The 22,575-nt window shown below is 42.2% G+C and overlaps 1 protein-coding gene across 4 annotated transcripts in view; it reads left to right on the plus strand.

Annotated features, from left to right (window-relative positions):
• The window catches only part of Sil1 (SIL1 nucleotide exchange factor), a 234,899-nt gene that overhangs the window by 208,178 nt on the left and 4,146 nt on the right, over positions 1–22,575 (plus strand). For 3 of the 4 annotated variants that reach the window (XM_090331436.1, XM_090331433.1, XM_090331434.1), the window contains 2 exons: positions 19,219–19,315; positions 19,671–19,835. In XM_090331436.1, coding sequence (XP_090187562.1) covers positions 19,219–19,315; positions 19,671–19,835 — 262 coding nt within the window. Of the gene's footprint in view, positions 1–19,218; positions 19,316–19,670; positions 19,836–19,942; positions 20,044–22,575 lie in introns of all 4 variants that reach the window. The other variant, XM_090331435.1, reaches the window with a different exon arrangement.

Consider the following 22,575-nt stretch of genomic DNA (forward strand, 5'->3'; position numbering starts at 1 on the left):
CTTGTACTTGATGGGCAAACTATTCCTAAAATACCCAGCTCCTATTCCAAGGAGGTAGAACTACCATCTGAGATTCACTGGTATGAATGATCCCCGCTTATCTTCATCATTCGCCCTCTATCAGAGATCCTGAAGACTTCAAATTCTGGGGAGTTTAAATGCTCCAGAAAGGAGATTCAAGTTAGTACATATAGAAACACTTCCAGGAGTTAGCTGAGGACAGTTTCTATGTTTTAGTACTGAACAAGCTTCCTAAGTGAAGCCATTTGATGTCCACGCTGTTCTGTGTTGGGCTTGAGCTAGATCTACGAAGATTGCTGCTAGTAAAGTAACAAGTATCAAAACCTTTGGAGTGTTATCAGATGGTAGGGACAAACTAGGTCTTTGCAAGAGAGGCACTAGTGGCTGACACCTGTAATCCTAGCTATTCGGGAGGCTGAAATCTTAGGATTACAGTTTGAAGCCAGATGGGTGGGAAAATATGAGACTTTTATTTCTAATTAAGCAGCAAAAGGCATGTGGAACAGTGACTCAAGTGGTAGAGTGCCAGTGTTGAGTGAAAAGGCTAAGGGAGAGGTTGCAGGCCTTGAATTTAAGCCCCAGTACTGGTACTGTAAAATAAAAATCCTTACATCTCTAAAACCAGAGCCCCGCCTGGCCTGGCCTGACTTTAGTCTGCCCAAATAGCCAGTAATTATCTAGAACTTTGGTATGAACTGGTATACAATGATGTGGTGTGCTCTGAAGGCTTGCTTTATATTGGTTTTAGTCCCAACACACTGGACTATGTTTCTCCTTTGGGAAATATTGTCAATCTCTTCACTAGTACCTGTGATCAGAGGAATCTACTGACCTTTGTGCCCTACCCATTCCAACACATTTAGGACTGGCTATTTGACCTAGACTAACCATTTACGGTACCCCTTTCAACATGATAGATCAAGGGTTAGGCATGGGAGAAACTTGCATTATACCAGGATTATAGCATTCAGTAGCTGTCAGTGGTTATTATAGTCGTGTCTAAAGAAAACAGCCTTGTGCAGAGGAAAGCTAGGCCTTGAAATGCAGTATGTGTATTGGGTTGTACATATCCCTTTAGCTAGTTATAGGATTTTTTTTGTTTTTGCCTATCCTGTGGCTGGTTGTTATTCCTGAGTTTCTTTTGCTCAAGCCTAGCACTCTACCACCTGTGCCATAGCACCACTTCTGGCTTTTATTCAGTAGTTTATTGGAGATAAGAGTCTCACAGACTTTCCTGTCCTGAGTAGCTAGGATTACAGGCGTGGGCCATTAGCACCAACCTTTCCACTTGTATGTTTGCCTCTGGTGTCCTTCCTTATGATGGTACTAAGCAAACTGCATTTTCTTTAGATGAGTTTGAATTTAGTTCTGCCACTTAAAAACAGTTATGGGCCAGGCACCTATAAATCTGGCTACTCTATGGTTCAAAATCAGCGTGAGGAAAATGTATGTGGAACCCTCATCCAAACTAATAGCTATGGTGATCTTCACCTTACGCCTCAGCTGTTTGGGAGTCTTTAAGATTGGGAGGATTGTGGTTATAGGCCAGCCAAGGAAAAAAGTTCATGAAACCTCATCTCAGCAGAAAAACGAGTTATGGTGGTATGTACCTAGCTAAAACAGGAAGACTGTAGTCCAGATACACAGACCCCAAAAGACTATGATCCTATCTCAAAAGTAATTAGAGGAGCTAGGCACGGTGGCTCATGCCTATAATCTTAGCTACTCAGGAGGCTGAGATGTGAGGATGCAAGCTATTTCCGGCACTAAAGACCTTGAGACTCTTATCTCCAATTAACCACTAGGAAACCGGAAGTAGTGCTGTGGCTTAAGGGTTAGGGCAGTAGCCTTGAGCCAAACAGCTCAGGGACAACACCTAGGCCCAGAGTCCAAGCCCCATGATGACAAAAAAAAAAAGTAATCAGAGGAAAGAGCAAAGAGCACTGTGGATGGGTTCAAAGAGTAGATCATCTACCTATGAGCAACAAGTATTGAGTTTACACTCTGATGCCACCAAAATAAAATCATTGAGTCTATGGACTGGGCAGGTCCCAAGTGGTAGAATGCCTGCCTATGTATTTCTATATATATATATATTTTTTTTGCCAGTCCTGGGCTTGAGCTCAGGGCCTGAGCACTGTCCTTGGACTTTCTCAAGGCTAGAGCTCTACCACTTGAGCCTCAGCACCACTTCGGCTTTTTTCTATGTGTGTGGTACCGAGGAATCAAACCCGGGTCTTCGTGCATGCTAGGCAAGCACTCAACCACTAGGCCAAACTCCCAGCCCCTGTATTTCTATTTTTAAAAAAGAAAAAAAGAAAAGAACCAGAGACCTGACTAATACAAAACAGTTTCCAGATGATCTTTTACTTCCAAATAGCTAATGTCATGTTTAAGGAAGCTGTTTCCTTGGTAAATTTTTAAAATATTTTATTGTAATTAATAGAGAAGGGTTACATTATATTTGCCAGATAGAAAGTGCATTACTTAACAATCATTGCTACCCCTTCTCATATTTTTGTCCACATTTCCCTCCCCTACTTCCTCCCTGCTTGGCAATTTTTTTTTCCTTTTTTTTTTTTTTGTGCCAGTCTAGCTATCACCCTGTCCCTGGGCCTGGGCATTGTCCCTGAACTCTTCAGCTCAAGGTTACTACCCTGTCCTTGAGCCACAGCACCACTTCTGGTTTTCTTGTTGTTAATTAGAGATAAGAGTCTCAGAGTGTTCAGTGCCTGGGCTGGCTTTGAACCTTGATCCTCAGATTTTAGCCTCCTGAGTAGCAAGGATTACAGGCATGAGCCTGGGCTTCCTTGGTAAATTTCTATGTACAATCTGTGCTTTGTACACAATAAGTGCTTATTCACATTTCTTTTCTCTCTCTCTCTCTCTCTCTCTCTCTCTCTCTCTCTCTCTCTCTCTCTCTCTCTCTCTCTCTCTCTCTCTCTCTCTCTCTCTCTCTCTCTCTCTCTGTCATGAAGCTTAATTGAACTCAAGGCCAGGGCGCTCTCCCTGAGCTTTTTTTTGGTCATTTGTGGGACTTGAACTCTGGGCATTGTTCCTGAGCTCTTCAACTCAAGGCTACCATCCTACCTCTTGAGCCACAGCGCCACTTCCAGTTTTCTGGTGGTTAATTTGAGATAAGAGTCTCATGGGCTTGAGTGCCCAGGACTTGAGTGCCCAGTCTGGCTTTGAATTGCATCCTCAGATCTCAGCTTCCTGAGTAGCTTGGATTACAGGCGTGAGCCACTGCACCCTGCTCCCTGAGCTTTTTTGCTCAAGGTTAACACTCTACCACTTTGAACCACAGCAGTTTGTTTCACATTTCTTATATAATTATTGCAGCCACTGGGAGGAGATCAAAGGCCTCTTCCTGGATCTTTCAGCCTGCCTTTCTTGGTGGCAATGAATCTATCATCTGTGCATGCATTTTTATTTCCCTTCCTCTCTGCCTCTGCTTCTACAAAGATAAATGTTAGTCTTACTTTTCATCAGTCTTACTAGCCATAATGGTGGTGGGGAGTTTGTTGACCTCAGGCTTCCATCTTCCAGATACAGACAGGAGGCCATACTCCCATAGCACAATTCTGTTTGCAGCCATAGGTCTGATTATCTTCCAGGCTGTCCCCTCTGCCCAGTTTGAGCTGTTGCTGAATTTATTGTGTCTAAACATCAGGGCAGTGGTAGAGACTTTTGCACACTACTTTTCTCCCAGGCTGCTTGTGCCAGCTGCAAGTCCCTCATGAGGCTGTTAGGTGTCTCTCTGTGGCAGATTCATTGTTCCATATTTTTATTTAATTACTTACTTTTACAGCTCTTAGAATGAATCTAATTATCCATCTGTTATGCTACATTTTGCTACTGCATATTCTTTCTCATTGTATGATACTTGTCAACTTGACCCTGCCCTCGTCCAATGTTCTTATTTCTCTATATGGCTCTGTGCCACCTCAGCAAAACCCAGCCCTAGCCAGAATCTATCAGGTCCCAAGGTAGAGCTGAGTGCAAATGACACTTAAATGAAGCAATGTATAGTAGAACTTTGGATATTAAAGGAGTGGTCCATGGTAACTTGACAGAAATCTGGAAAGTTGCATGGAGTTAGAAAAAAGAAAGCAAAAGTCCTGGCATAGGGTTCCAGTCTTCAGCCAGAGATGTGATCCAGGAGTTCAACAGGTATGGTCAGGATACCTGTGATTGTGATTGTTCTGCCATGACTAGGCCAGGAGCTGTCTACTGTTAGGATTCAATCACAGTTAGTTTTATACATGGCACAGTCAGACATTTACTGGAAATTATTTTGAGTCACATGGAGATCATTGGCGTCTCAATTTTTTCCCTTGCTCCTGTCTAAAATTCTATTAATATCATTAAGAATGAATTTCTCTGTTTTAAACATTACGTTTCTTTCTGTTTAAATGTGTATACTCCCAAAGAGGGTTTCCCCAGGAGTTATTAAGCATCTCTATATAGGGAGGAAATGCATGGCAATGGGGAAGGATCTGGCCAAAGAACCAAACCAGAGAAGGGAAGGGGAACAGAAAATAACCTTCAGGACATTAGCTGGAGTCTACCCTCTTGTGAACTTGTGAGTGGTAAGGTACTGTGGAAGGGAAGGAGGTTGTGTGCCCAATTAATCCCCATACCAAGTTATGGAATAGAACATTCTACATCTCAGTGGCACAGCAGGTAAAGGACATAGGTCTGGCTTCATCTCTTCAGGCAGCTCTTGTTGATTCCATACCAGGCATTCGGCTAAACTATCTCAAGTGAGGTTACAGATGAACAGATGACATGGCATAGTCTATATCCTTAAGAGAATTCAGATCTTTATCAGAGAAGCAGAGTGATAAATTTGATGAAAGCATTGAAGGAGAATAAAGGCCCAGGAAGGCATATCAGGGAGTCATGGTCCAGTTAGTATGTGCCTTTGTGGAGGTAGTGCTGAAGGTGAAACTTGGAGGAGTAAACAGCTGTAGATGGGAACCAGAATAGGCTTGGGGAAGGATACCCCAGGCACAAAGTAGTACAGATCACAGCACGTTTGAATTGAGAAAATCAGTGGTGGAAGGAGTCATCCCTTTCCTCCCTCCCATCACTTTGTTCTGTCAGGGTCCTTTTCAGTTTCCTGAATGGAAGCACTGAGTGCTAGGGTCACTATCAGTAAATCATGTGACTTTGGGCCAGGAGAGACCTGAGTATGGCCAGCAGGCTTTCTGTGATGAGTCATTTTACTTAGAGCCTCTGTGTTTTGTTGCTCACCTTCCAAGGTGCCTACAAGCTTTGTCAGGTTATGCTTTGCTGGGATGATGCCTCCTCTCCCCCTACCCACTAGCCCTGCCCCACCTCAGTTCACATTAAAGGCCTTCCAATGTAGACATGGGCTTTGGCTGAAACTCATGACAGCCCAGTGGACAGGCCCCCCATTCTCTGTTCTAGATGGAGACTTGGCAGGCATCCAAGACTACAAGAGCAGCCCACAGGCTGTTGCTGTTCATGACTACTTTCTTGCTGCAGCCACATGGCCTCTTTAGCTGAGATTTTCTAACCAGAGCCTCTGCGTGACTTTCCACAATTTTCTCCTCAATTCAACAAGGAAGATTTAGTGAATAATTGCTAGTACTTTTTTCCCCTCAATACTATTTATATAATATTGGCTGTCAGGTTGGGGAAGGGAAGAAGGCACTCTAGTGCCACTCTTGGAAGGGGCTGCTATTTCCTGCTATTGCTATCATTAGATTGAGTCCTGTGTGGCATTGATGTCCATACTTTGTCTTTTTTCTTGCTTTTTTTTTTTTTAAATATTTCAACACTTGATTCTTTGAACATCTAACATCCCTTTTATGCTTCTCATCTCTCATAGAAGATTGTTGTATTTTGTCCCCCTCCGAAGCTGCATTTTCTTTTTGTCAGATTTCTCACTTTCTTCTTTATTGTATTTTGATCAGCATGGCCATGTAGGTCTGGATTGTATTGGGAGCTTTTCATCTTGGCAGTAGCCCTCACAGCCTGGGCTTCTTGCAAAAGCTAGGCTCTGCCTCAGGAATCTGAAGCAAGCCTTTCTCAGCCAGGACATAAGAGAGACAAGCTTGCAATCTGTTTAGGAACATTCTCACTTAGTGGTTCTCAGACCAAAGCACACATCAGAAGCACCTGGAAGGCTTGTTGAGGTGCAACTGGCTAAGCCTCCTCCCTTACAGTTCCAGTAAAGCTGACTGGAAGCCCAAGAATTTGCATTTCTGCCTAGTTCCCAGATACTGCTGGTGCCTAGCCAGGTTCTCTAAGGCTTGTGAAGGCAGAAGAGCAAGAGATGGTTATTTCTTCTCATTCTAGGTCAAGCTCTGAAGCTAAGTGATACAGGGAATTGGCAGTAGCATTGTAACATTGACCACTTGTACAGTGATCCCCCACTTGCCCTGTCGCTTTTGCCACTCACAGCAGCAACTTTGGTAAAGCAGCTTGACTTCTTGACAGACAATAGAAATAAAGTCTATATAAGTTACTGATTCCTTAGTAGCCGATTAGCTAAGCAATTTGTGGTATATACCTCATGGAACCTAGGTCTCTTAGTTTTTGTTTCAGAGTCTTTGTAACTCTACCCCTTATTAGCTATGTGACATTGAGAAATTTTTTTTTTGGTTTCTGTAACTTAATTTTTAAGTTAGTAAAATTGAGATAGCAGTATTTGCCTCATCATGGGAATGCTATAAAACAGGCATGTCAGAAACTATCCTCATGGCTGTGAGGAGGCTGCCCTTATTTTGTATTTTTGTCACCAGAGACTCAGGAAAACATAGAGGATATGTCACTACCCACAACATAGCACTGTCCAGAACCACTGGACTCACTGGAAAGCCATTGCTATCTGTGGTCCATCCTGAAAGAATGGCACTGGTGGATAGTATTTACCACCAAGGAGCCAAAGATGTCACAATTGTGGATAGATTGCATCAGAGAGTGAAATCTGACACCACAGGATCACCAGGACAGCTAGGCAACCTGTTCATCTGGCCCACTCATCAGACAGAAACAGCTATTGTTGAGTACCTTTTCACTGCTCAGCCCTAGAATAGCCCCGACAGGTTAGTTTGGAGAAAAATCTTCTAAGTTTGCCCTTTTGTGTTTTTCTCTTCCTTTACTCCACCTTGACTTGGGGCACTGGCAGAGGTATCTGATATCTTAAGTAGATGTTCAGTGCTGGTCATGCTAATAAAATTGACCCTGTTGAAAAATAGCTCTAGGTGTGTAAAATTCATTTAATTCACTTAATGATTTTATGAAATAATTCTCATTTTACAGATGAGGGACCTTGGCAAAAAAAAAAAAAAGGAAAAAAAAAGCTAACCTTTCTCAAGGTCATACAGAAAGGAAGTCCAGAGTTTGGAGGTGGGACTCAGTTCGTAGAGCCAGTGAGCAAAAGCAGCAGGTATTAAGTTTGAGTCCTGGTCTTGGACCAAAAAAAAGGAAACAGTCCAGGATTCAAACTCATATTTATTTTGTTACAGAGGCCATGGCCTTCACCACTATTAAGCTAGCATAATATTTTCCTTGAGGAAGTGGGTTCAGAGGACATGGGACTTGGCTATGTATGCCTACCTTTGACTCATTGACAGGATTCTTTGCTTCTTGACTCAGGATCCAGCTCCTGGGATCATGCAAATGCTCTCTTTCCCTTTGGATGTTCCATAGAACCTAACACAAAGCCATCTACAGAGAGTTACCATAAGTTCTGTTTAATGTCTTGTTCCAGTAAAGGATGTTCCATACAACCTAACACAAAGCCATCTACAGAGAGTTACCATAACTTCTGTTTAATGTCTTGTTCCAGTAGAATGATTAATGACATTTCTTTTATTGTCCCAGCATGGGTAAGAAATTATGTGGTTGCCCAGTTAAAACGTGAATAGTCCTATCAGCACAGGGGCGATGACATTTTAATAGGGGACCCTGTAAGACTCAAAGAAATGAATACTGATGCTAAAAATTTAAGCATTTTTATAGCTATTGGGAAAAAGAAATTAAAGGTTCTTGCTCAGCACCGTATATACTTATCCCTAAACCATACTTACAGGCTGTCTGGGCCATCAGGCTTTCACTTAGACCACAGAGTAAAAGTACCACTGAGGCTCATAGACATATCTGACAAGCCAGCAAAGGGGCATGAGTATTATTATTCTCAATCCCCTTTTCTAAGGAAAGAACTCACAGATTGACCCTATTTGTAGAGCTACCCTCAACCTCAGGTGGGACCATAGGTAGGCTTCCCAGTGCCTTCCTGTCCAGGGTTCTGATCATCTCGGGCTCTCCCTGTACATGTCTTTGCTAGAGCTAGAACCTGGCTTATGCCCAAGCACGGTGTGCGCAAGTAACATTTAAACTGTGTTTTTGCCCAATTTGTAAGCAACTAAAAACTGCCATGCATATGTCAGTTCACACTTGAACTGGTTTAATGGTTTGGTTTTTTTTTTTTCTTTTAAGTTGCAATCTAAAATTTAGCCTCAAAGTCTGTAATGAGCACTAAATTGTCAAGCCTTTTGTTTCCCTTGCTATTTGGCTGTAGAGATTTTGTGTTTGATTCAGCAACAATTGCTGAATCTTAAACATAAAACTATTTATGTTTTGCCATTAACTATTTTATGTGTCTAACTTTTTTGTTGTGTTAAAATGATTCCATCAGAAGGCTTTTTAATGATTTATTAGAAACAAAAGGGTTTGTGGAAGGTGATTCTTAATATTTTGTTTGGGGAAAAAAAGATTTTTAGCTGACTTTAGTTAAGTAATACATAAGGAATTTTTGCCTTTTTCCTCATATCTTAATGACTTTGGATTTTGCCAAGAATATTCTTCTGTAGGTCTTCCCTTGCCCAGTACCTCCCTTCACCCATCTCTGTTGTCTGTTAATTTTGCCTAATAGGGGCAAGAACTATTTTCATTCTTTGCTCTGGCCCCAAAATACTTAGCTAAAGACCCTCTGCATTCCTGACCAATTACTAATTGCCAATCAACTGTCTGAATAAAGAGCCCCAAACAAATAACATGTTCATAAATGAAAGCATCCATCATTCTGTCTCTGGATGCTATAAATAATTGGGATTTTACCCCAGGTTTTTTTTTTTGTTGTTTTTTTTGTTTTTTTTTTTTTGCCAGGCCTGGGGGCTCGAATTCAGGGCCTACACACTGTCCTTGGGCACTTTTTGCTCAAGGCCTAACTTTTTGCTTTTTCTGTGTATGTGGTTCCTAGAAATCAAACCCTAGCTTTGTGCATGCTAGGTGAGCATGCAACTATTTTACTAGGTCATGCTCCTGGCCCTTCCCCAGGTCTTAAAGAGTTTTTCAGACTGAAAAGTATTTCCTTTCAGGACCCCCATTTGCACACCAGGTGAGTCAGGATTTCAGTGGTAGAACACTTGCCTAGCATGTGGAAGACTTTTGGCTTGATCAAAAGACAACAACAACAATAAAATGCATTAGGATGAAAGGAGAGAAAGAAGGCAGAGACGCTAACAGATCAGAGCAGGCTCTAATCATTGCTGAGATGTTGCTCCAACCCTACTCAGTATTATTTGGAGAACAAGGAGCAAGAAGCATGGGGATTTTAGGGTTTTAATACAGTATGAGAGTTTCTTTGGAATGCTCTTGTTCTGTCTTGTTTGGGATTTATGGTAGGACATCCTTCTGCTGCAACAGTTCTGTACTTTCACATAAGGCTGGTGCTTCACTTTCAGATAAGGTCAGGGGTGAAGTTTTCCTGAGAACCAGGAGGGGTCTTTGAGGGTGGGGGTGGTTCATGAACCATGGGAGCAACATTGAAATGTGACAGCTAAGCAGATTCTCATTAAAAGGAATCCCTATATTCTTCTTAACCTGCAGTGAGACCTGAGCCAGGCTATGGAGTCTTCAGTTTCTTCTTGTGGGAGTAAACCAGTGTACCTGCCTGCAGCAGGAAAACCCATGCTAGTGAGAGCTGGGAGACCATCCATGTGACATGTAGCTATCTGACCAGTCCATGTTGATCTGCCCTCATGGAAAACCAAGAACCTGCATACTGAACTTGCCTCTTAAAAACTAAAACTAATTGTTTTAGTTCTAAGGAACTTTCCAAATACCAATCATACAAAATATTTGGATGGTTCACCATATTGTTAACCATATTTAAACTGTCAGAAACCTTAAATATCTAAGCGAAACCTCAGCAAACAAAGGATATTTTGGGGCTTGTTATGTATGTTGTACAGAAGAGAAATTTGTAGTCTATACGACTTCCAAATTCTGTAAATGAAGCAGTTTAGTGTTGTCATTTTCAGCTATAGAACATCCCACGATCATTGCCTTTTCTTTTGCTACTAAGAGATGGCTCATTCATAAACATTTCTACAGTTGTGTGACAGAAGCAAAATAAGCTCAACTTGATTTCATGGCTGTGACTAAGGAAATTAACTTCACACACTGAGATCTGTCATGTTTATCAAGTTTATTAGAACACAGAAAGGCAGAGGGATGAGGAGATTGGAGGGTAGCAGTTTCCCAACACATATCTTAAAACTGATGAGGGAGGAAGTAGCTCTGTGGCTCAAGTGATAGAACAGTACCCTTGAGCTGAAGAGCTCAGGGACAGTGCCCAGGCCCTGAGTTCAAGCCCCAGGACCAACTTAAAAAAAACTGAGGAGAGAGAAAGGTGGTGGAGCTCAATCTCGTACCACCCAAGAACCTGTACCTCCAGAGTATATTGCATGGAGATTGGAGCTTACAGATTGCCCAGGCAGTCCCTGAAAATCATCTTGTCCTGTGGTATCAAGCTTACTTGGCTCTCCTCTAGCTACTAGGCTCTCTAAAAGTCTGATGATAAATTTCAGTGTACAAAAAATTTCCCATATGCTTTAGTCTAAATTTCTTTCTGCTTAACCTTGTTACTCCTACTTTGCCTCCCTCAGACTGCTTGAGACAATTACACAGAGACATTCTTTGAATAATTATAGGCCACAAATAATTCTCTTTAGCCCTCTGTCTTCCATTTTTCCTACCCTGTGGTCTCCTTTTAGCCCATCCTAATTAGCTTCTTTGATCCTTCCTCCCAGGTCTCTCCTTCTAGCTTGTTAATTACATTTCTCCCCCATGAATTCTTTCTGTATTTACTTTGTCTATCCAACCAGAGGAGCTAAGTAGTAGAATCTAGGGCCACTGTGTGAGAGCTGATATTAGGTTTATCATTGTCCCTCATAACAAGTAGCCTCTCCCACTTTTTAGAAGGTTGAAAAAAATAGCATTCTGTCTCTTAGCAGAAAAGGAAAAAATGATTTTTTGTTATATAGAATAAAACAACTAGTTTAATGCTTAGTATTTGCTAGCAAATTGATGTAATTTTATTATATTATTTTTGATTGTTTCAGCCACACCCTTAAACCCCTTTTTCTTTCAGGAGGGTCTCAGTTTTTCTCAGAATAGCTGATGTTTATGCTTCCCATGTAGCTGGAATGACAAACACAGGCCATTGTACCCAGCATTTTATTGATTGAGATAAAATTTTATTAATTTTCTGCCCAGGCTGGTTCAAACTGTAGTGCTCCTAATTTTGGTCTACTGAGTAGTTAGGATTTGAATCACCATGTCCAGAATTTTTTATTTTTACAGGGGTTTAAACTCAGGTCTTTGCTATTTAGTTTGTCTGAAACAAGTTCTTGTTATGTAGCCCAAGCTATCCTTGAACTGAATATTCCTGCCTCGAGTGTTGGGATTACAGGCCTGTCACTGTGTTACCTTTCATCATCCACAATAATCTTGTGAAATGTTGTTATTCCATGGAGATTTATTAACTCTAGCTTACAAATCCTAAAACTAGATTTTTGGACTAGAACTTGGACTTGGCTTCTGGTCTGTGATTGCAGAGCAGAGCCTCTTTATTTACTCAGTGGGTTTGAAGTACAAATCATTGGCCTATCAAAAGACCAACCAACCAACCTTCAGTCACTGCCAGCTTTTACTCTCACTAGAGGAGGCTTTCAGTACTGAAAGAAAAAGGGGAAACTGGTACAGGCACAAACTGGTGTGACACTATGTATATGAACTGATAAAAATCTGCTTTTGCAGAAAACAGTGTTCTGATAAGTTCTCGAATTGCTTGAATGTTTAACTCACTTTTCTGACAATTTTCATCTCTCAGGTTAAGGAAACAAGAAAAGAGCCTCACTGAAATCATTGTGAGAAGTCAGAAGGATTTGTTTGGTGAAGTGAGCATTGGGGAAACCTTAGCAGAAAATGTCTGTGATTAGGGAATTCAGGAGGAATGTGAAAGTCTCTGCCTCTGAGCTTTGAGGAAAGCAGATTTTAGAAGGTCCTAGAAAAAGTATATATGATTTCTGAACAAGAGCTTTAAAAGGAAGGATGACTCATAGTCTGAAAAATGAAATGTGCCTAATAGAGTCACAAGTGATTACTGCAGAAGCAATAAAAGAGATAACTAAAAAAGACCCACAGTCTACATGGGAAGCAGAACTGAGATTTTCTTTAAGAAAAAAAAAAGACCTCTAACCAAGAACAAGCAAAGGGGATAGGGACAAGCCTCTGAACACTGTAAGGAATATCAGATAGGTGAGCTGGAGATGCTATGAGCAGCCAAAGGATCCAAGCAGCTGATGTTCAGTGAGAAGAATGGCATAGAAAGAGTTAGGCTATCTGCTTTGGTTAGACAGTTCCATGGAGCTGGTAGTCTCACTTCTTGCCCTGTTTTGCTGGTCTTCTCTTTTAAGGAGAATGGCCTTCTGTTGAACTATATCATTAAGAAGAATTAGAGATCAAGAGTATGAGGAAGGTATAACCAAGCCACTGGCTTCCCTAAAGAAGGGTCTGAAAAGTCAAATACCAACTGACAGTTTAAGAATGTTATAAGAAAATTTGTGTGTGTGTGTGTGTGTGTGTGTGTGTGTGTGTGTGTGTGTGTGTGTGTATGTTTCTGTGTGCATGTGTGTATGTGAATTGTTACAGAATTATGGGGATTGAGAGAGGGGCAAGTCAGGATGGGCAACTGCTTTAGTTTTGGAAATAGCAAAGTATTTTAGATGTGTTGAGTACTTTTAAAGAGAAGAGGGGATCACTTGGAACTACGTTTTGTAAAATATAGGTCTTGAATTGAGTAATTGAATGCTTAAATCCATGCATCCTTCCTACTTTGCTCCCCATCTATTTTCCTCATACAAAAGAACATGTCAATCTTTAATTAAACAACAACAACAACAAACACTGGATGAGTTGCTAAAAGCAAATACATTCATATAGCCACTAGCCAGGTTCAAAACCATAACATTGTTAGCACCCTGGGAGACCCTTCATTTTCCCTTCCATTTCTAATTTTCTTTTATAGAAATATTTGTTAGTTTGGGAGATAAGGCCAATGATAGAATCATAGACGTCTGTATTTCAGGAAAATATTTGACAGGATCTCATGATACTGTAATGAAAAGCCACTGCTGATTAATTCAAGGAAATTAGAGTGTTAAAATAATGGAAAAAGTTGATCATATCCCATATATTAAATAAGAATCCACAAATCCATACTGTTACAAGTGAATAAATAAGGAAAATCTGTTATTTCAGGTAGAGTGCTAGCAGCTGGAGAAGCAACAGAATTTAGGTATCAACATTTGACAGTCTACTAATAATTAAGCAATAATTGTCAGTGAATGTTAAAATTAGTGAGTGAAGCCTTGATGAGGAACAGCTGCCATATTATCGCAAAGTATCTGCATACAAAATATTCAGTTCAAAGGAATAATTTAATAATTTCATTATTGTAAAGAAATCTGGCAACTTCCACAACTAAGTTTTCCAAGTAAGCATAACCAGTCTTGGGACGGTTGACATCATATGTCCTCTGACATGAAACAGTATTGTTTTGAGGTATTCCTGCCAAAATGTATAACCTCAAGCTAATCATGAGAACACATCAGACAAATCCAAACTGAGGGATGTTCTATAAGTGGCCCATACTCGTAAATGTCAATGTCTTGTAAGACAAGATAGTTCTGAGGAAGAGTTCCAGATTAAAGGAGATATGCTACTGTCTATATCACGTGGACCTTGGACTGAAATTATTTTTCTGAAAAGGATATTATTGGAACCAATTACTGGGTTAAGGAAAGGAATATTCACCCTATTTGGAAATATCATGATGCCTGTAAGAGAGCATATCCATTTGGTGAGTACTGTGTCCTGTGGACTTGCAAGGTGTCCTCTGGGCTGGGTGGCTCGTTGGGGATAAATGTTACATGGTTTCACCAGAACCTTTTGCCTATCTCCTGTCTAATGTGTGTTACCACTACCTCACTTCCCATTCCAGACCTCTGCAAAGGCAGTTTTTCCTCAATTTTGTTCTTTGCAATTGAATCATACTCAGTCCTTATGCTTATTTTCTCCAGAGCATAGTTGTATATTTACCACAGTGGTCCTGTGATCTATGTAGTAGCACAGGATCCCACATTCAAAAGGGTTATGATATAATGTTCTCTTTTTGCTATCTCAAAATTTGTAATAATTTTTTTTTGGTGGGTCATGGGGATTGAACTTGGTCAAAGTACTGTCCCTGAGCTCTTAAGTTCAAGACTACCACCCTACCCTTGAACCAAGCCCCATTTGCCATTTTATAGAGGTTAATTGGAGATAAGAGTGTCAGGTCTTTTTGTGCCCAGACTGGCTTTGAACCTTGACCCTCAGATCTCAACCTCCTGAGTAGCTAGGATTATAGGTGTGAACCTCCGCGCCCGGCTTGTAATAATGTTTTAATAAGGTATCTCACATTTTTATATTTCACTTGAATATAAAAAATTATATAAAAACTGAGAATGAAGCAATGAGTCTTAAGTGACAGTGATGAAGAACGTCAGGCCCTGGGCCTATGTCAGAAATTTTTTTTTTTTTTTTTTTTTTGCCTGTCCTGGGGCTTGAATTCAGGGCCTGAGTACTGTCCTTGTGATTTCACAAAGCTAGCGCCCTACCACTTGAGCCACAGCACCACTTCTGGCCTTCTGTTATGTGTATGTGCTACTGAGGAAATGAACCCAGGGCTTCATGCATGCTAGGCAAGTACTCTACCATGAAGTCATGCTTCCAGCCAGGAAATATTTTTATTGTATTGTCAGGGTGATGTACAGAGGGGTTATAGTTACAGTCATCAGGTAGTAGGTACATTAACTTTCGAACACTGACAGCTCTTCCCAAGTTTTCCTCCCACTTTCTCTCTCCCTCTCAGTCATCTTGTTTTTCCCCTTCACTTTCCTATGTCAAATAAACATGTACAATATTCCAGGCACCAAAGTCTGATGCATTAACAACATGAGATAAACCACAGGAGAAATAAAAGGACAAAAGAAATAACTTCATCTAGTACAATAAGTCAACAATCAAAAAGATAAACCTCTTATTTCCATATCGTAGAGTTCATTTCATTTAGCCTCATCTTATATAACCATATAAGCTATTTGAGCTATTGTGATCCTCTGTAGGAGAATCCTAGACGTATACTCATGATTACAACTGAGGGAAACCATGGAGCCTATGTTCCTTTGGGTATGACTTACTTTGCTTAATGTGATTTTTTTCAGGAAATATTTTTTAATGTGCTTCTGGCCCAGTTTGACTACATCCCAGCCCTTCTATTCCTCTCTTTTCTAGCTCATGCTCAGCTTAGTTAGCTAAAATATGACCTTGGACCCTTGGCAGATTGCCCAATGATGCTGTCACCCTAACCCAAACTGTTTGGTTTTTGCAAATGCAATCACTTCCCATTTCTGCAATCTACCCACTTCCCCCCCCCCTTCCCATGCCTATCCCCAAGATTTACAGAGTAGCAGCTGCTATGGTCCCTTTGCACTCAGACAACTGACTCGCCTGCTGATTGTGAACATCCCAGTAATCCAAGTGCTAATGGTATTTATTCAGTCCAGCCCGGCTTAGACCCTGAACAAGATTTATTCTCATCCCGTCGGAGATGAGCTACATTCTTAATATCCTTCTGTTGACTTTGAGTACATTAGCACCACTGATGTCACAGAGAGCCAAGCCAGGTTCCTGCCTTTTTAACTCAGATACCCAACTGTTAGGGCACCCATGATCTGGCCAACAGGGTGGGCCCTTTCTAGGCCTGGGCTGAAGCTCTCTAGTCCAGAACCTATAGACTGAAGAGGGATAGAGCTCTGTTATATATGTGGTTGATCAGTTCTCATTGTGTAGTAAGCTCATTACAGTCAAAATCTTTTGAACACAGAATTGGCTAGCATTTGGCATCTGTTAGCCATTCTGTCCTTTTTTCCATATATTTTTATTGTAACTAATAGAAGGGTTACATTATATTCAGCAGATAGGAGGTGCATTACTTCACATACATTGATACCCTTTCTCATGCCTTGGTTCCCATTTTCCTCCCCCCATAGCCATTCTGTCTTTAACCCAAGGTTGTTTTGGCTCTTCCTCCCAGGTCAGGAAGCCATCAAGAGATTTACCCCAGTTGTTGTTCACAGTATTTCCACTAAGGATCTTCCAGGCACTGGACTTTACACAGCCTTAGGCCTTACTTCGGCAGTTTAAGAATCTCCCTCCACTCACAAGACCATGAGCACGGAAGGTTGAGCTGCTTAGAAGAGAGGGTCTGTTTCTGGGAGTAAGGTAGTATCTGGCAGACTGTGCAGGAACCCCCAGCCTACTGTCTGCCAGAACAGAGAACCAACCACCTGGAAACTCAGACCTGGTCTTTCCCATCCGTTTCCCTCAACCCTTCTACTGGACAGCACTGATAACCCTTGAGATCATGAGAGCCCTGAAGTGAGTTTCAGTCTTAGTATGTGCACCTTGTTAAACTCATTGTCTAAAAAGGCTGGACTGTGCTCTACCACAGAGCTCATGGCCTGCTGTATTCCTCTGGGCCCTTTAGGAGTCTACTGCAGGAGAGATAAATGGGTTTTGTTTTCTGTGAAAAGTAGCTTCAGAAATTTATGCACAATCTTTAGGCTTTATACTGCCAGTGTTTGAAATGTATTATTTCCTACTCTAAATGGATTTCCCTTCTTGGGGAAAGATAGGAGTATGTCTGAGGAGCAGAGGATGTGGATGACAATGCTTCAGGTAGCTCCTGGCCTACTTTTGGAAGAAGAGAACCTGTTCTGGTTCCAGTGTATAAACAGGAGAGTTGGGGTTACTCAGCCCTAGGCAATTTACTGAGGCCATGATGCTGGGCTCTGTGATGGATTTTGCTTGCTGTTTTTGTTTTTTTTTTTTTTTTGCCAGTTCTGGGCTTGAGCTCAGGGCTTGAGCACTGTCCTTGGACTTTCTCAAGGCTAGCACTCTACCCCTTGAGCCTCAGCACCACATCTGGCTTTTTGCTATGTATGTGGGGTACGGAGGAATCTAATCTGGGTCTTCGTGCATGCTAGGCAAGCACTCTACCACTAGGCCAAACTCCCAGCCCCCTTGCTTGCTGTTTTGAGATGGCCTTTTCTCCACTACACCACATGTCCTTTGGGATGAAGCTCTTCAGCATTTGACATTTGCATGAATTTTACAGTGTGGTTGTCTTCTCTCACTAGATCCTGCCTGTCATGGGTGAATGTTTCTCAGGCACATGATGGTAGATATAGCACTAGTTAGCTCGAATAATTTTGAAGCAGCTATCTTTCTTAATTCATGGGGTCAGGTCCCCTGCACTGGGCTGCTTGCTTATCTATAGAAGAGCTGTCAACCTCTTCTGTCATCCCCTAGGGACCCAGCTCACTCCAGGGTGCTCATCAGACACAGGGGTAGGAGTTGTCATCGGATGTGCAGTATTCTCACCTCCTTTCTGGTGAGGGGATGCCATGATCACAGAGGGACAAAGCCTCCATTCTGGAAAAGGGAAACTTGGGATGCACATACTAAGTCTACTTTCAACCTTGGAGCTGGATTCTGCTAAGAAGAAAATGATCTGGTCCTTCATCACCAACTCTACACAGCCAGCTTTGAGGGAGTACTTGCTGCATGCCAACACTCTTCTGTAGGCAGCAGTGCAGTACACTGCCTGTCTTCGTACTTTTTCTGAACTTTGAGACAGGAACCAACTCTCTCCAACTTGTCTTTGTTTCCCTATGCCTTGCTGCTGTTTTTGGGACACTGGGAGGCCAAGCAGCCAAGCGATTAGGGGTTGGGCCTTAAAGGAACAGGTGTTTGGGGGCTTCCGGAAAGCTTGTGGCCCTGCCCAAGAAGGAAAACTAGAGTCTCACAGAGACTGTGGTAGACTGGTACCCTTTGGCCTCTTCTATTTTCTTTGATTTCACCAGTGGATTGCTGAATCAAGGATTCCTGAGCTTGCCTGAGAATCTGACCACATAGGTCTCTATGCCTAGCGCATGCTCTTCAGTCATTAATGGGATCTTACTAAGCAAGGAACTAGCCAAAGAGCATCCTGCTGGAGTTCCTACCTATGTCTCTGCCTGGCGACTGCCTAATATAAGGCCTTTTTTCATCCAGACAGACTGGGCCTGAAATGTTTGTACTTGTGGCATCACTTCCACCAGCTAGGCAGACACAGAGTTTTTAGTGTTTTAGTAGTGCTGACACATTTGTGATTGTGTATTTGTGTTTAGTCAGTACTTATTGTGAAGGGCTGTACAAAGTGGCAGGCCCATTCTGACCATGGAAGATCTGGGGAAGAGATGGTCACAGCAGGTAATCTATAGAGCCTAGAGGGGAGATGCTAGGTAGTCTTGTGTGAAGACCTGTCTTGGAGCTTCAGAGGCATCATGGAGTTCATGCTTCCACCATCCTTCCTCTTATCTACTGTCTGTACTGAGGGGAAGAAAGGGCTCCATCTCTGGCCTCCAGGGGCTCTGCATTTAAAGGGGACCATGCCATTAGTCACTACCTCCCAGTGCATGCCATGCCTAGGAAACACTAAGGAAGGCTTCCAGCAGTAGGGACCCTTTAGTCACACCTCTGAATGCTACCTCTGTGTGAGGACCTTCTGGTGGTCGAATGATGTCCCTTCCAGATCATCCAGCCCACTTGCTGCTGGGGAGCAGCCACCTGGCATGGCCAGGTCCACACTCATTCTTCTCTGTTGCTGGTGGGAACTGCCCTTCATGCTCCTTGCCTTTCTTGGGGGATGACAGGTGGTGTCAGCTCCCTAGCCCCCTGGATCTTTAGCCCATGCAGAATGGACATACTTTCCTGTGCTTCCTCACCCAGCAACCCGAAGGTCCAGGTGGAAGCCATTGAAGGGGGAGCCCTGCAGAAGCTACTGGTCATCTTGGCTACAGAGCAGCCCCTCACTGCCAAGAAGAAAGTAAGTTTCTGTCCTTTCCTACCTGCGGGGTCTGTAGGGAAAGGCTCCTTTCCCATGCATGCCATCCTTAGGGACTTGGTAACATAGAGGAGCTCATGCTCAAAGCAGATAAATGGAGGCCCTGGGTGCAGTTGTGACAGGGTGGCCTTCGGCCCCATCCCCAGGTTCCTGCTTTGAACTTCCTTTTGTCCACCATTTGCCACTTGGGTTATGGGGTGTAGCTGGACTCAAAGCTGTTGGGGGAGGGGCAGAATGAGCTGAGGACATCACTTGGACTAACCTAGCTACTTGTTCTAGACCTTGGAGCAGATTCAGCTCTTACGGCCCTCATATGTCTCCAATCTGTGCTTCTCAGGTCTTGTTTGCACTATGCTCTCTGCTGCGCCATTTCCCTTATGCCCAGCAACAATTCCTGAAACTGGGAGGGCTGCAGGTCCTCAGGAGTCTGGTGCTAGAGAAGAGTACAGAGGTGCTGGCTGTGCGTGTGGTCACCCTGCTCTATGACCTGGTCACTGAGAAGGTGAGTGATGGGGCTTTCCCTGCTTTCCCTCACTTTGGTATACATTTTCCTCTAGCTGTTGGACCTAGGCCCCTTTCCAAATCTTTTTCATCTGTCTTTTTGTCCAGATGAATAAATGGATGGACAAACAGGTGGACTTCACATCAGATAGGACTCCTATAGGACATATTATCTCAGCTGAAACTGATGGCTGGTGTGGGGAATGGAGGTGCTTTCTTATTTTGTTGTTTTGTTTTTCTGAGACTCTTCTTTTTTATCATTGTAATTAGTAAAAGGGTTACATGATATTTGCCAGATAGAAGGTGCATTAATTCACATACATTGATACCCTTTCACATGTCTTGGTACCCATTTCCCTCCTCCCCCACGCCCCCCACCCATCTTGGTTTTCCCCCCTTCCCTATCAAATTTCAAATAACCAAATACAAATAAATTCAATATAGCAGATAACAAAGTGAGATACTATAACAATATGAGATAATCAAGGGACAGCAAAGGAGATGAGAGACAACATAGTACGTTAAGGACAACAATCATTCGTTATATGGCTTTTGTTTCAATATCCTGGAGGTCCTTTCAATTAGCTTCATACTATATGGCCTTATGTATCAAGATTTTGCTCTATTGCAGATCTCTGCTAGTAGAGCCCAAGGTTTCTACTGATTATGACAAATGAGGGAAACCATTGAGCCTAAGTTCCTTTGAGTCTGGCTTACTTCACTTAATATGATTTTTTCTAAGTCTTTCCATTTCCTAACAAATGGGGCGATGTCGTTCTTTCTGACAGCAGCATAGAATTCCATTGTGTACAAATACCACAACTTGTTGATCCACTCATCAACTGAGGGACATCTAGGTTGGTTCCATGTCTTTGTTATGGTGAATAGTGCTGCAATGAACATTGTTGTGCTAGTGGATTTAGTATGCCCTTGTTTCTGGATGGTTGGGTAAATGCCAAGTAGTGGAATTGCTGGGTCATAGGGGAGCTCTATGTTTAGCCTTTTGAGGTACTGCCACACTGCTTTCCACAGTGGTTGAACGAGTTTGCACTCCCAGCAACAGTGTAGTAGTGATCCCTCCTGGCCACATCCCCTCCAGCATCTGTTCTTATTCGTTTTCCTGATCCTGGCCATTCTAACTGGAGTGAGGTGGAATCTTAGAGTTGTTTTGATTTGCATTTCTTTTATGACCAGAGATGTTGAGCATTTCTTCATGTGTCTATAGGCCATTTTTGTTTCTTCTTCAGAGAAGACTCTCTTTAAGTCTTTGGCCCATTTTTTAATGGGATGGTTGTTACTTTGGAGATTAGTTTTGGAGTGATTCAATTTTTTGAGTTGTTGATATATTTTAGATATGAGGCCTTTGTCCGTTGTTTGGTTGGTGAAGATCTTCTCCCACTCTGTAGGCTTCCTAATTAATTTACTAGCTATGTCCTTTGCCATACAAAAGCTCTGCAGTTTAATGCAGTCCCACTTATCCAGCCTTTCTCTGATTTGTTGTGATTCTTAGTCCTTATTAAGAAAGTTTCGACCTGTGCCAAGGAGGCCTAGTGTATCTCCTATTCCTTCCTGTAAAGTTTTCAGTGTGTCAGCTTTTACCTCCAGGTCTTTGATCCATTTGGAGTTGATTCTAGTGCAGGGTGACAAAGAAGGATCCAACTTTAGTTTTCTGCAGGTGCTTAACCAGTTCTGCCAGCACCACTTGTTGAAGAGGCTGTCTTTCTTCCATTCTATTTTTTTGGCTCCCTTGTCAAAGATTAGGTGGCCATAGGTCTGTGGTTTAATATCTGGGTCCTCAGTTCTATTCCATTGGTCTTCAGGCCTGTTCTTGTGCCAGTACCAAGCTGTTTTGATAATTATAGCCCTGTAATAGAGTTTAAAGTTTGGAATTGAAATTCCTCCAGCGCTGTTCTTTCTGCTAAGAAGTGTTTTTGCTATACGGGGTCTTTTATTATTCCATATGAAATTTTGAATTGCCTCTTCTATTTCTTTAAAGAATGCCATTGGGGGGGCCGGGAGTTTGGCCTAGTGGTTAAAGTGCTTGCCTAGCATGCATGAAGACCTGGGTTCGATTCCTTGGTACCACATACACAGAAAAAAGCCAGAAGTGGTGCTGAGGCTCAAGTGGTAGAGCTCTAGCCTTGAGAAAGTCCAAGGACAGTGTTCAGGCCCTGAGCTCAAGCCCAGGACTGGCAAAAAAAAAAGAATGCCATTGGGATATTGATGGGTATTGCGTTGAATTTGTAGATAGCTCTTGGCAAGATTGTTATTTTCTTTTGCCAGTCCTGGGCTTGAGCTCAGGGCCTGAGCACTGTCCTTGGACTTTTCTCAAGGCTAGAGCTCTACCACTTGAGCCTCAGCACCACTTCCAGCTTTTTTTTTTTTCTATATGTGGTACCGAGGAATCAAACCCGGGTCTTCATGCATGCTAGGCAAGCACTTTAACCACTAGGCCAAACTCCCGGCCCAAGATTATTTTCACAATGTTGATTCTTCCAATCCAGGAGCATGGGAGGTTTTTCCATTTCCTTAGTTCTGCTTTAATTTCCTTTTTTAGGGTTTTAAAGTTTTCATCAAAAAGGTCCTTTACATTCTTAGTTAAGCTAATTCCTAGGTACTTTATTTTCTTTGAGGCTATTGCAAAAGGAGTTGCTTTCCTGATTATTACCTTGTTCCTTTCACTGTTGGCGTAAAGGAAGGCAGTTGATTTTTGAGGGTTAATTTTATAGCCTGCTACCCTT

The sequence above is a fragment of the Megascapheus bottae genome, chromosome 4 (genome assembly GCF_031878675.1).
Source record: "Megascapheus bottae isolate mThoBot1 chromosome 4, mThoBot2.hap1, whole genome shotgun sequence".
NCBI classification, from domain to species: Eukaryota; Metazoa; Chordata; class Mammalia; order Rodentia; family Geomyidae; genus Megascapheus; species Megascapheus bottae.